The following is a 12,914-nucleotide window of genomic DNA, read 5'->3' on the forward strand; positions in this document are numbered from 1 at the left end:
AATGCTGCATCACAGAATGCGCAATCTGTGTGAGCCGATTAGTCCCAACCTTGGTGAAAATTTTGAAACTAACATTGAGAAGGCAAATCGGCCTAAACTGCTCGATTCTCACAGCATCCGTTTTCTTAGGAAGCAGTGTTATTGTTCCAAAATTTAAGTGAAATAACTGAAGCTGTCTAGGGAAAAGATCGTGGAACATTGGAAGTAAATCCCCCTTAATAATGTGCCAACATCTTTTGTAAAACTCCGCCGGGAATCCATTAGGCCCGGGAGCCTTATTGTTTTTCATCTGCGCTATAGCATCAAACACCTCCTTCTCCGAGAAAGGGGCAGCCAGAATATCATTATCATGAGCAGTTAGTTGAGGCACATCCTCAATCCTGGACTCATCAAGGGATACACAACTATCCTTCGGAGGTCCAAATAACTGCTTATAATACTCGGTGATGTAAATTTTCAGGTTGTCCTGCCCTACAATCGTTCCTTCATCATGCTCAAGCTGAAAGATTCTCTTCTTTCTGTGCTTGTCATTAGCAATCAAGTGAAAGAATTGAGTGTTCGCGTCCCCCTGGACCACTATGCGAACCTTAGCCCGCAACGCCCACTTCAATTCTTCTTCGCGGAGAAGTTCTTTCAATCTCATCTCCGCATCTAGCTTAATCTGGAGCTCTGCAGATTGCAAAATCATGGATTCGGCTCTTATATCTAGGGACTGAATCAGAGAAAGGAGCCTTTCCTTTTCAACTTTATAAACCCCACTAAGGTGTTTAGCCCATCCCCGTAGGAAACTTCTCAAATGCCTAATCTCGTTCTGCCAACGCTAGATAGAGGTCGTACCTCCTGCATCTTTAGCCCATTCCCTGGCTACCAGAGCCAAGAAACCTTCTCGTTCAAACCATGCAAGTTCGAAAGAAAAGGTGTTTTTGTTTCCCACGTGGTTTGTTTCACCTGAGTCCACGAATAAGGGTGTGTGATCCGAGATTCCGCACGAGAGAGCCTAGACCGTAACGAGAGGGAACTGCTGTTCCCACTCGACACTTGCGAGAACTCGATCCAGCTTCTCATACGTCGGGTTTGGCAAAGCGTTAGCCCAGGTAAACTTTCTACCGGAAAGCTCTATCTCTCTCAGATCCAAGCTTTCAATAATGGTATTGAACATAAACGACCATCTGCCGTCAAAATTATCATTATTCTTTTCCTCTCTTCTCCTTATGATGTTGAAGTCACCCCCAACCAAAATTGGGAGCTGCTCGGATCCGCAAATTCGAACCAGGTCCGCCAAAAACTCCGGTTTAAGCTCGTGTTGTGCGGCACCATACACCGCCACCAGAGCCCAGTTAAACCCATCAGCTTTCACCTGACCCAAAATTTAACCGCGATGTCACCCATCACTACACTTCGGACTTCCAGTGAATCGCACCTCACTCCAAGCAAGATCCCACCCGATCTTCCTCGCGGAGGAAGGCAATGCCAATCAAAATCGACACCACCCAATAAAGTGTTGAGAAACTGGGGCGCAAAACTATCCCTATCAGTTTCAGAGAGAGCAATGAAATCTAATCGATGCTCGAGAGACGCCTCAGCAAGAAACCTTCTTTTAGCCAAGTCCTTCAGACCTCTGCTATTCTAAAAGATTCCTTTCATATGTCATCATGAAATTTTTTGGCCGTTCGAATCCTAGCACTCCTACGAACCGCGGAAGCAGGATAAACCTTCTGCTTCCACTTACGCTTGGGTTTACTATGATCCTCCATCCGGTCCTCATAACCGGGGTCAGTTGGTCTTGCTACTACATCCTCTACAACTACATCCTCATCCTCAGATTCAAGAGTGGTTGGTGAAAGATCCGCACAAAAATTATCAAGCACTCTTACCCCTAACGCATCAATCTCTACATCATTCATAGGTTTTACTGCTGCTAGGTTTCGAATAGTTTCTAAAGCGCGTTCCGCTTCCAAATCTAGGAGATCATTAACCGAGTTAGAAATTTCACTATTAGTACTCCCTAGCGAAACTCCTAATTGGTTGGCATTATTAATAATCTCATCTTTAGAAAAATGCAATATAAAATTAGACATGTTGACTGACATACCAGTGGTGACCTCAATGTCACGAAGCTTGGCCGCCCTCATAGCGCACCTCTGCTGCATGTCATCAACCTCCGGGTGGTCCTGGAGACGAGAACTCATCCGTCGCCCCGCAGAGACCGGGTCGGGGATCCCACCAAAGAGATTGCAGTCTGAAAGCACACTCCTAATGTTTTCCATATGTTTCTCTGATCTTTTTGAGGCCGAAATATGCTCAGATTGCCACATAGTCTCGTTAAAATCACCAATCATAAGCCATGGCAGATTAGAGGTATCTTTGATCCTTCTTAACAGAGTCCACAAGTGGTGGCGTTCATGCGCTTTGGGTTGGCCATAGACAAAGGTAGCCCGCCATTGGAGCCCATGAGGATTCATACGAACTAACACATCGATATATCTCGCCCCCACGACAATCTTTTTTATTTCAATACTCTTATCATAAAAGAGGGCAATGCCGGGTTGCGTGATACCGTGACGGAGGCCAAGCCTCCACTTCAGGTTGCTGACATATTTATTCTTTTGCCGTGTTTCAAAGAGGAAGACGAGCTTGGGCTTGTAGGTGTGTACGAGACACACGAGTTTCTGAACTGTGCGAGGTTGCCCGAGGCCTCGACAGTTCCAGCTCATGATCGTCATGGCTCCTGGTGGGCGCCTTCCTCGGCACCCACCAGTTTACCGGGAGCCCCTATGCTGATTGCTTCCTGCTCTCCCTCCACTCCCCCATCTTCCTTGCCATCCATCTGACTTGTGCCCTTGATCTTCTTCTGTTGGTCATGCTCAACATATTCAAGCTTTTCTTCCACAACCGTGACTGCCTCTGTATCTCTTTCACCTCTCTTTCCAAGAACTGTGCCCACCTGTGTTGTTTCCTGCAAGCTTCTCCTACCACCATGTTGTTTCTTTGCTCGGTGGATGGGACCATCCCGAGTAGGAGCTGATACAGTACCCCCCTCGGACAGTCTTTCTGTTTCCTTCGTCGCCACAGCCAAAAGTGGAGTAGAGGTGGTAGCTGCAGCTTTGCCGAACTGGTCACCGGTTTTTGGGTCGAGGGTGAGGTCCTGACGCCCCTCCTCCGTTGTTACCTTCTGCTGCAGTTCAGACGACGTGGTGCGCACTGGGTTGGGGTAGGTTTAGTGATCGCCTCTGGGTGCACCACTGCTGGCTGGATTGGGGCGTCAGCAGCAGCCTGGTGGACGCCATGCATCGGGACTGGACCAAAACCTGGAGGGTAGTCTCGCCCTTCTATCAGGTATGCCATACCACCCCCACCACCCCGAGGAATGGCGTCTGCATAGGTGGCGCCATTGTTGGCGTGTGACCCTTCTTCTTCCGTCTGGCCGTCTGTGCACCTTGACTTGCTGTTTGCGGGCCCAAGTTTGATCGCGCTCACCGCGGCAATCGCAGCCTGAACAAGGGGGTTGGCAAGCACCACCTCAGGGATATCCCCGTACTTGTCCGCCTCTGCTTCGCCGGTGCAGTTCTTGCCTCACCATTGTCGTGTGACTCAAAGTGGAGAAACCCACGGGCACTACCAGCCTCTGGTGCACCATACGACTCCCTACCAGTGATCTTTTTAAAAGGGGAGGCGCGCATCGCTGCCGGAAACCTCATCTCTTGGAGGTTAATCGGCAGCTTACAATCGTGACACTTTCACTATGTACTTCTACAGAAAAACTAAAAAGTGAAACAAAACTAAAAAAATATCCAGAAGAAATCCAGAATAGAACTGCACATCCCCACTAAAACTGTGCGGGCTTATCTTAACTTTGGTAGCACCGATGAGGCCCAAGCCCAACACAAGCTGTCCTCTTCAGGCCTTCAGCACATCCCCACTTTGCCTACACGTGCTGCCCTACCCTGCCCTGCCCTTCCAGTGAACAGAGAGTGCGGCGCAGTCGTCGGGGACAGCCGCCGCGTGCCGCGCCGACGCCGACACCGACGCCATCATCGGCGTCTTTCCTTCTCCGTGTCGTCAGGTATCTATGCCTGCCACCCTCTCTGGCTCAGCCCAATGCTTCCCTTTCCGCCATCCCCTCCGCACAAGCGCAAGAACCCTAGGTAGGATTCGTCCACTCACGCACCCACTCACCCGTCTGGAGATTTTCGAAATCTGTAGCCAAGATCCGTCTCGTTGAAGTAACGGCCGCAACGGGGGGTATTATTATTATTTAGAAAAAAATATCTATATGGCGTTAGCAGTGGATTTTTCGTACAGATATATATGTTCGTTAAACACGATTTATAACTGTATATCTAATTTTCGAATTTCCAAAACGAAAATCAAAAGTGATTTTGGGTTTTGGACCTTAGTGAGTTGGTGCTTGCGTTGGGGCAGTAAATCGTTATCTCGGCTTCAAGGGCGGTGATTTGGACCATCGGGGCTGCGTTTTGACTTTTGCACATTACTTTGTATTCTTGTGGTGAGGAGGCAAGGTTGACCTACCCGCGGAAGGTGATCTGGTAATTGGCTGCATCCGCTGGTTGACCAGAGAAATCCGTTGGTCACCGCGCATACAGTCGATATGCAAGACTAGCAAGAGCAATAATGAACCCTGGGGATGAATTTTTTGTTTCTGTTTTTATTTACTTTCATTTTGGCTTACCGTTTCGTCTTATTTCCAGATTTCTTTTTTCTATTTTTAGTTTTCATGTTGTTTACATTTCATCTTTTATTTGTTAATATATACTTTCTAATGGCTTTTATAAATAGTCATGTTCTTTTATCACCAGTTATGTTCACCGGTGGAGCTTCGTCAAGGCTGATTGGGCCATGGCCCGCCCAAGGCTGGAACCAAATAAAGTTCTATATAGCCCAGACCATCACTAGTTCACTACTGCAACCGGCAACGCTGACCGACACCAATACAGAGCGGGAACGCAGCAGCCTCGCACTCGTAGAATTCGCAGTGCCGCTTCAAAAAAATCGTAGCATTCACAGTGATACAGAGCTTAGGGTCTGGCCGGGTGGCCACAAGCACATATCAGCTGCCGGAGCATCACACACATCTGTGCCTCCCATAGTCCCAAGAGGACGTCCAATCAGACGCCACGCCACCCACCGGCACACAGCTAGTCAGCCGACCACACGGCCACGCAGCGGCGAGCCGGCGACCAAGACACCCAGCTGGCCAGTGCCTTCTCTCAATCCATCAGAATCACTACTTATCTCAATCCCTGCTAGCTTCACAGTCAAATTGATTTGAATCATTCCCAGTTTTATTCCACTAAATTCCACTTAGGTCATTGTTCACTGAATCATCCCCAAAATCCCCACTTAGAGCATAAACAATCCACTCAAGATCTTGTTCTTTACCTTTTATAGTTTTATACTGTGCAAGGCATTATTGTTTACAAGTTCACAACAAATGCCACTTTTAGAGTTTACAAGTTCACATCAAATGCAGTGTTGTTGTTTACTATCTAACAATGTACTCAAATGTTGTTTACTGCCAATTTTGTAGCACGTTTGGTATTTTGGTAGCATATAAATATATATGGTACAGAATTTGAAAATATTTGGGTTGTTTGGGCCGCCCAACTTATTTTTGGTAGCTGCGCCACTGGTTATGTTGTTTGCTAGAATAATAGTTTAGTAGTTTACTGCGACAAGAGAAGTTTATCGCAACTCTGGCATGGTTGTCTTTGACGTATTGAATAATTGATGGTTGTTTTCGACCAATTTTAATGAATAGCTTTTCTGATATGTATAAACATTAATTTCTCATGGATGTTGTAACATATGTAAAAAAAAGCAAGTTGGAAGTACTGAGCAGCATGACCTGATCTATTTGTTGCAATGGCATATACTTCTTCTTGTGCCCCCTATTTTAGTTAATCTCTGTCATGTTCACGTGCACAGCCTATTTTGCCCATGAGCAAGGTTAGCTTTTGTTCATTCATTGCTGATCTTATGCTGGTTTTTACTGCTGTTCTAGTTGTTTATTTCGTAAGCTGAAGTCCATTAGAGTTAAGCTAGCTGGGACATTTGGTTCAGTATTGTTACCCGACGGTACAGTGTAAAAATGATACATGATATTCCAATTCCCTGAGGCTATTCTTGTTTGTTTTCTGCAGTGAGAGGCTGGCATTTGACAATACGGTTCCGTGTGTGCATTGATTGTTGCTGCAATCAACGCAATATTGATTCTGTTCCATCATCCATCATCCCAGCTGCATTATTGATTCAGTTCCGTCTGCTGGCGAGGTAATAATCTCCTACTCAACTTGTGATGTGGAAGATAGCAGTGAAACCATGATTTTTGGCATGTTCTGTATGCTATGGGTTTTCTTCCTTAAGTGGTTACAAATATTCTTTTCTTTCACAAAAAATGGTAATTTCTCGTGACCTTTTGCTTCTTCTGGTCTTGTTGTGGAAATTTATATCTGCAGAACAATTATCCATCTCCTCGAGATAGGCATGCTAAGCAAACTCAGATGGTTATTCCTAAAATTTCTAGGACATTGATCAATGTTTGCTCTTTCCTAACATGGCTCATTTAAGGTCGATCATTTTTCTTAGTTCTATACTTTCTTCACCTCAGACGAGCATCGTAAAGTTGTCGACAGCAAAAAAAAAAATCACTACAAATTTGACAAGTTTGACAAAGTATACCTTCATCCTACATAAAGCACGCACAAGACAAACCCGCTCATTTGCGTTGACCGCACTAAACCACCCACGGCCGACCGGTAGATGATAATTGTGATGATAGCATTAAGGCAACTGTGAACCAGTAGGCCTGGTTCCATCCAGATCTGGAATTGCCATAAGCCAGGATGCCTGGTTCTGTGTAGATGTAGAGCCCAAGATTTTTAAGGCGGCATAAGGCGATCAAGCCCCGTCTAAGAGGAACAAAATGCTAGGATGCTGCCAAGGCGCCTTACAGCCCAAACGACAAACGAGGCCCAGTTCCATCCAGATCTGGAGTCAGCATAGTGACCGAGGGAGCAGAGCAGATGTCTCTAGCTGCCACGTCTTGCGATAACTAGCGTCGGAGAAGGTAGCTGTGGTGCACGGCCTCCACCATTGTGTCCTCACTTGTTGTTAGCGATGGAGGACTTATCTGTTTTTCCTTTTTGTTATTTTAGGGGAAATCCATGTAAAAAATAGTTGATAATTGAGTTGCAATTTTACTTCTACTAGTGTTAAACAACCTCAAATTTCTATATTTCCTTCATGCTTGTTCTGTGGCAAGAAAGATTCAACACTTGTTCTGTGGCAAGAAATTTATCATGATTTTTCCACACTTTCATATTTGGGTGTCAATAGTATTTACTCTACTGTGTATTATGTATTTAGTTTCTGCAAATATTTTAACTATGTTACTATAGTTATCAGTGGTTGTACTAGTATTAGGTGAATGAAAATAGTGATCGCAATATAATATATTTAACTTAAGTCAATTGATATAACTATTGTCCTTCAATTCATAATTCCTGATGCAGACTTTGAAGTTGACGCTATGCAGAACATCAACCGGATCTCGATCTCCAACACCACCATGTCGATGCTCTGCGTCATGTTTGGACCCCAAGGTTGGGCAGACTTGCCAGATGTGCTATTGTGTTCCATCATGGTCCTGTTGGGTTCAAGCCGTGACCTTCTTGCATTCATCGCCACCTGCCCCAGTTGGCGTGCCGCGTTCATGTCAATGAAGCCTGCCTTAGACATGATCTTCCCACCTGTTATTTTCCGGAACTGTTCCGACCAAACGAGCCCAGCTGGCTGCAACACTGGAAACACATGGGAGCTTATTGATCTTGCCTATCCAAGTACTCCATTGCGTCGGTTGAGCCTCCCAAATATTTTGGACACAATGGAAATTCTGAAATGTTCTTATGGTCATGCTATCTTCTCCTCCGGCAGATCCCATGTAATTATGGACGTGCTCACTGGCACCACGGTTGCAGCTCCACCTTGCCCATCCATTCAGCTCTGCTATAGAACATTCGTATCTCCAGAAGCGTCGCCAGATTCATATCTATTTGTCAGCAGCCCGCACTGCCTTTACGCTTGGCGAGTTGGGAGCCCCTCATGGTTGCACTGCGATTTTTTAAATGCACATTTGATTCATGAGATGGTGTCCTTCAAAGGGCGGGTCATTGCGAGGATACAGCAAAAGCTGTACATCGTGCATTTGGCACCTGAGTTTCATGTTGAGGTACTAAGAGTTGCTTGCAGCGATAATATAGACCCATCCAAGCTTTCTCGAAAGTTGGTGGTTTGTGAAGATATGCTTCTCCTACTTGGTGGTAATGAGAAAGCCTTCTCCATCGACTTCTCGACTAAACCTGCAAAGTACGTGAGGGTGGCAGATGGAGGCTTGTCGAAGTGCGCATTCTTCTTCGGCGAGAAACCTATTGGCCAGCCACGACTGTTGGTGAACCCAGAGAGGATAGGGTTGAAGGGTGGCCAGGTATACCAGTTGGATCAAAATGGCCGAGTATTTTCATACCCAGCAGATGGGGAACAAGATGGGGAGTGGGTGCCTGAACCTTGTTTTGTGACGATCAACGCCCATTTTGCTTGCAGTACGACATCCTATGCATCTTGGGTATGAGATTGTGCTGAGCGGTTGTCTCCATGTAGCTGCCTACAGAGGGGAACTTGATGTTTGTGTTCAGTCGCTCCACGGGTAGATGCTGTGTCGGGAGATTGATGAAGACTTTAAAATTTGTGTGTTTGCCATCCTGTTCTCCAGGAGTCAGAAACTTGTGCTACCTATTGTTGCTTCTGTTGAACCTTGTTGCGTACTTAATTCCATTTGGGATAAAAGAAACAGGGGTTTACATCCTAAAATAAATGGCATATGCCTGACCTTGTAGTTATGTGTTATGTTTGTTCCATGCATCTATCTGTACCTTGCTTATTCTCCTTCTAAATGGAGGTAATAAGATGCATGAGAAGTTTTCTGAACTAACATATGTTTGCTCTTGCCTTGCTCTGCTGAACTTTTTTACATTGAATCCAGGAATGTTTTGGTAAGAAACAGAATGGTGGGTATGGAGAATATGCATGCATGTGGAGTATTCCCTAAGGAATAAATTGTATTTTCCTAATCTTTTTGGATTTTCTTATGATTTTGATGTCTGATTAATATAGATCTTCGGCTCATGTAAAAAAAATGATGTATAAGAAGAAGAGAGGAAAATCAAGGAGTTTCGTCAGTCGGTTTTTCAGCTACCGAGGGATAGAAAGATGCTGGCTATAGCATTGGTTCAGTGCTGATGACATGAGCGGAATAAATATTTTCTTAACTGTATCTGGACACTAAAAAAAATTCTAGCATGAGCAAACCCTGGCGTGACAGAGACCAGCAGCGCGGCCCTTCCTCGATCTCTCGCCTAGCTTCTAGCTCTGCTCCTCGCCCCCTTGCACAATGCGATGTTAGTGGCCTATATCCAGTGCCAGTTTGCAGGTTTTTTTAGGGTCTTGCCAAAACTTTATTGATCAAAAGAAATGTTCATAGGGATACAAAGAGGGTCATGAGGAATAGCAAGCCACGAGTGGTGACCCTGATCAATAGAGATGGAAAAATTGGCAAGATTGTGAGCTTTGAAGTTCGACGCATGGCCTTCTAAATCAGTCCATTCACGTTGGGACCCCGAGGGTGAAACCAAAACATTGGGCCCTCACCCATACATGGATACTCCAATTGCTTTATATTGCATTCGTAAAATAACCAATCAATTTCCTATAGCAATTTACATGTCAATTATCTCAACCTCGTCTAAATACTATTTGGTTGTTCTACTGAAACAAATTCAGGTTTAGATAATCCAAGGAATAACTACTAGTCTCCTATTGGGTACTATGTTATTTGCTGTAATTGGGTACTCATTTAGAAAAGCTAATCTAATTCTATCCTATATTTTTCTCTCGTCTACGCATTATTCACTGTCGAAAGTACAAATTTTGTACCAGATATTCCCACTTTAGTGCCTCTGCATGTAGGCAACACATCACATCAGGAGAAGGAACAATTGAAACAGCCCCCGGCACTTGCCTTTTTCGGCTATCACAGGCAGCGAACCACATATCAACATTCGAATTCTAGTTAGATGATTAACCACGTGTGGTTTGGTGTCCTCAGCGGCAGTGTCACGCAAAAATAGCAGTCCCACGTTCCATCCTCATTGGTTGTCATGGATCTACGCCCCTGCACGAGCGAACATGTGGTGTTTAGGTCACACGGATTGACGATTCATGATCTCACATATCATTGTCCACGTACTTTAACTTTGTCTTGACGGTGGTTAGGACAATGGTGTTAGAGCATCTCCAGCCGTTGGCCCCCAGGGGGCGCCTAAAATCGCCACCTGGGGGTGAGCCGGCGCAAAAAATTGGCCTAGGGACGAGTTGGTCCCCAGCCGCCCGCCCCAGGGCCGCCCCAGGCGCGTTCAAAAAAGGCAAAAATATAGCAAAGTTCGGCAAAGTTCGGCGAAGTTCGGCATATATTACATAATAGTCGCGGATTTTTATTACATAATATATCTAATTAAAAAAGAAACTGGTTGAACGCGGAGTAGTCGCCGTCGTCACCGCCATCCTCGCCGCCGCCGTCGTCGTCGGGCTTCTCCTCCTTGACACGGCCGTCCCTGGTGGACCCTTGACCGACGTCACCAACGCGGACTGGTGGCGGCGGCGCGTCGTCGTCGTCACTGTCCTCGATGAGGACAACTCCTCCTTCGTCGCGGCCCCGGCGGCGCTGCGCGAATCGCCGCAGGGCGGCGCACTGGCGCTCCCTCGCCATTCCAGGGCCGCGTCGTCATCGAGCTCGACGTCGCCGCCGTGCTCCGTCTTCACCGCGGGGAGGCCCGGCTCCGTCTTCACCGGCGCGAGCCCCGGCTCCATCTTGAGCTTGACGAAGCACGGAGGAGTCGGCGAGGAGGCGCGTCGGCCGCCCTCGTTGATGACGATGCCGGCGCTGCGAGTGCGCCGGCCGAGCGGTGTCTCCGCCGCGGGTTTGGCCTTGACGCCGAGCAGCGCTGGAGAGCCGGAGGAGTGCGAAGAAGAGCGTGATGAGGAGGAAGAAGAGGAGGCGCCGAACCTCCTGGGCAACCATTGCCCATCGCGTCGGCGGTGAGCCGTGGCCGTGGCGGCTACCCTCACCTGGGGGTATGCCAATGGCGGGTCGTTGCTGCCCTCGTGGTACGTCAGAACGCCCTCGAGGGTGCGGCCGGGGACACCCCACCACAGGTGGCGTCCCTCGCTGTTCTTCAGGCCGGCCACCACCGGCGCGCCGTTGGTGGACGCCATCCTCTGCTGCTGCCGGCGCTGGAAGTATGCTGTCCACGCCGCTTGGTTGTCGGCGGCGTACTCGGGGAGGGCGAGCTGGGCGTCGGTGAGGGAGGCGCGCACGACCTCGACCTCCTCGGCGAAGTAGGAGGGTTTCGCCATGGCGTCGGGCAACGGGGGAATGGGCACTCCCCCGTTGCCGAGTCTCCACCCCGTCGGCCCAGCGCGCATGTCCGGCGGCGCCAGGATGTTCGCCTGGAATAGGAGCCAAGAATCCTGTTCGCGGAGCGAGCGGCGGCCGAAGCCGTTGGCCGCCACCTCATCTCCGGGGAAACGCTCGACCATCGGGAGAGGGAGGGAGGGAGAGGGATGGAGAGGGAGGGCTCGACAGCGGCGCTCGGGAGAGGGAGGGCTCGGCGGCGGCTCTCGGGAGAGGTAGAACTCGGCGGCTAGGGCTAGGGCTGGTGTGGCCAGAGGCGAGGGAGGCCACCGGCTTATAAAGCCGCCCTGCGCCCATGTGTACGCGTGCGAGGGAGGGGAGGCGTCGGCGCTCCGCCCCGTGATGCGCCGCCCGTGAGGAATCAATGGTAAGGCTGACCGGGGGCAGCCTTGCCATTGATTCCCCGCGGGAAACCGAGGCGTTGGGAGAAGACGACGCGCGGTGTCGCTGACGCGGCGGGCCCGCGGCTCTTTCGCGCCAAAACCGCTCGCCCCGGTGCCCCCGAGCGCCCCCCAGCGCGCCAGGTTCGGCCTGGGTCCGCCGGCGCTAATTTCGGCCCAGGCCGGCGAAAATCGGGCTCCTGGAGGCGCGAGTGGGCCGATTTTTCTGCGCCGGCGCGAAAAAATCGTCTATGAAGGCTTTTCTTGGGGGCGCGGCTGGAGATGCTCTTATAAGCTTGTTGTTGTCACTTCATCTCTTGTTTCGTTCTTTTGTGTCCCCAGTCTTCTTCCCTTACAATATGACGATGAAGCAACATTTTGGCAAGGCGCCTACCATAGTTAATTCATTCCTCAATCATAGATTCTCACCTGTTGAGGTGGATGGTTTAGAGCAACTCTAGCATATCGGCTAAAACCGCGTCCCACAAATTTGATATAGGGGCCGCCTGAAAAAAAATTGTGGTACTGTGAGGCCTCCAACGGAACAGATCCTGTAAACTCGTCCTACAAAATTTTGCAGGACAAGTTTACAGGAGCTGTTCCACGTCGGAGGCCTCGCGGTACCGCTAATTTTCAGGAACTTTGCAAATTCATGATTTTCAACAATATAAACTTAATAGAATCACAATTTAAATCAAACTTATAAATGGACCGAAAGGCAAATCACAATATAACAATTGCATTCATTACAAAAAATGTTTAAATTTGAATAAATAATACAACAACAAGTGGTCCGAAGGAAAATAATTGTTCAAAGCCAGCCAACCATCGATCCATGGTGCTTTCTCTTCGGGCCGGCTTCAAAGTTGTCGATAAGATGTAACAACACTAGGTGGTCGACATCGTCGTCCAGAATCATCTCCTCTATGTTGGAATCATCCATCTAAAAAATAAATACACGCCTAAGATTTTTCTAAAATATCATGGCG

General features: G+C 48.1%; 1 protein-coding gene across 1 annotated transcript; it reads left to right on the top strand.

Moving 5' to 3' along the window:
* The first annotated feature begins 3,915 nt into the window (after positions 1-3,915).
* LOC125523233 lies at positions 3,916-8,915 on the top strand. Its single transcript, XM_048688286.1, has 3 exons — positions 3,916-4,063; positions 6,162-6,291; positions 7,533-8,915. The coding sequence occupies exon 3, from the start codon at positions 7,550-7,552 to the stop codon at positions 8,645-8,647; it is 1,098 nt and encodes a 365-aa protein (XP_048544243.1). The 5' UTR covers positions 3,916-4,063; positions 6,162-6,291; positions 7,533-7,549; the 3' UTR covers positions 8,648-8,915.
* The last annotated feature ends 3,999 nt before the right edge of the window (positions 8,916-12,914 follow it).

The sequence above is a fragment of the Triticum urartu genome, chromosome 7, assembly GCF_003073215.2.
Source record: "Triticum urartu cultivar G1812 chromosome 7, Tu2.1, whole genome shotgun sequence".
NCBI classification, from domain to species: Eukaryota; Viridiplantae; Streptophyta; class Magnoliopsida; order Poales; family Poaceae; genus Triticum; species Triticum urartu.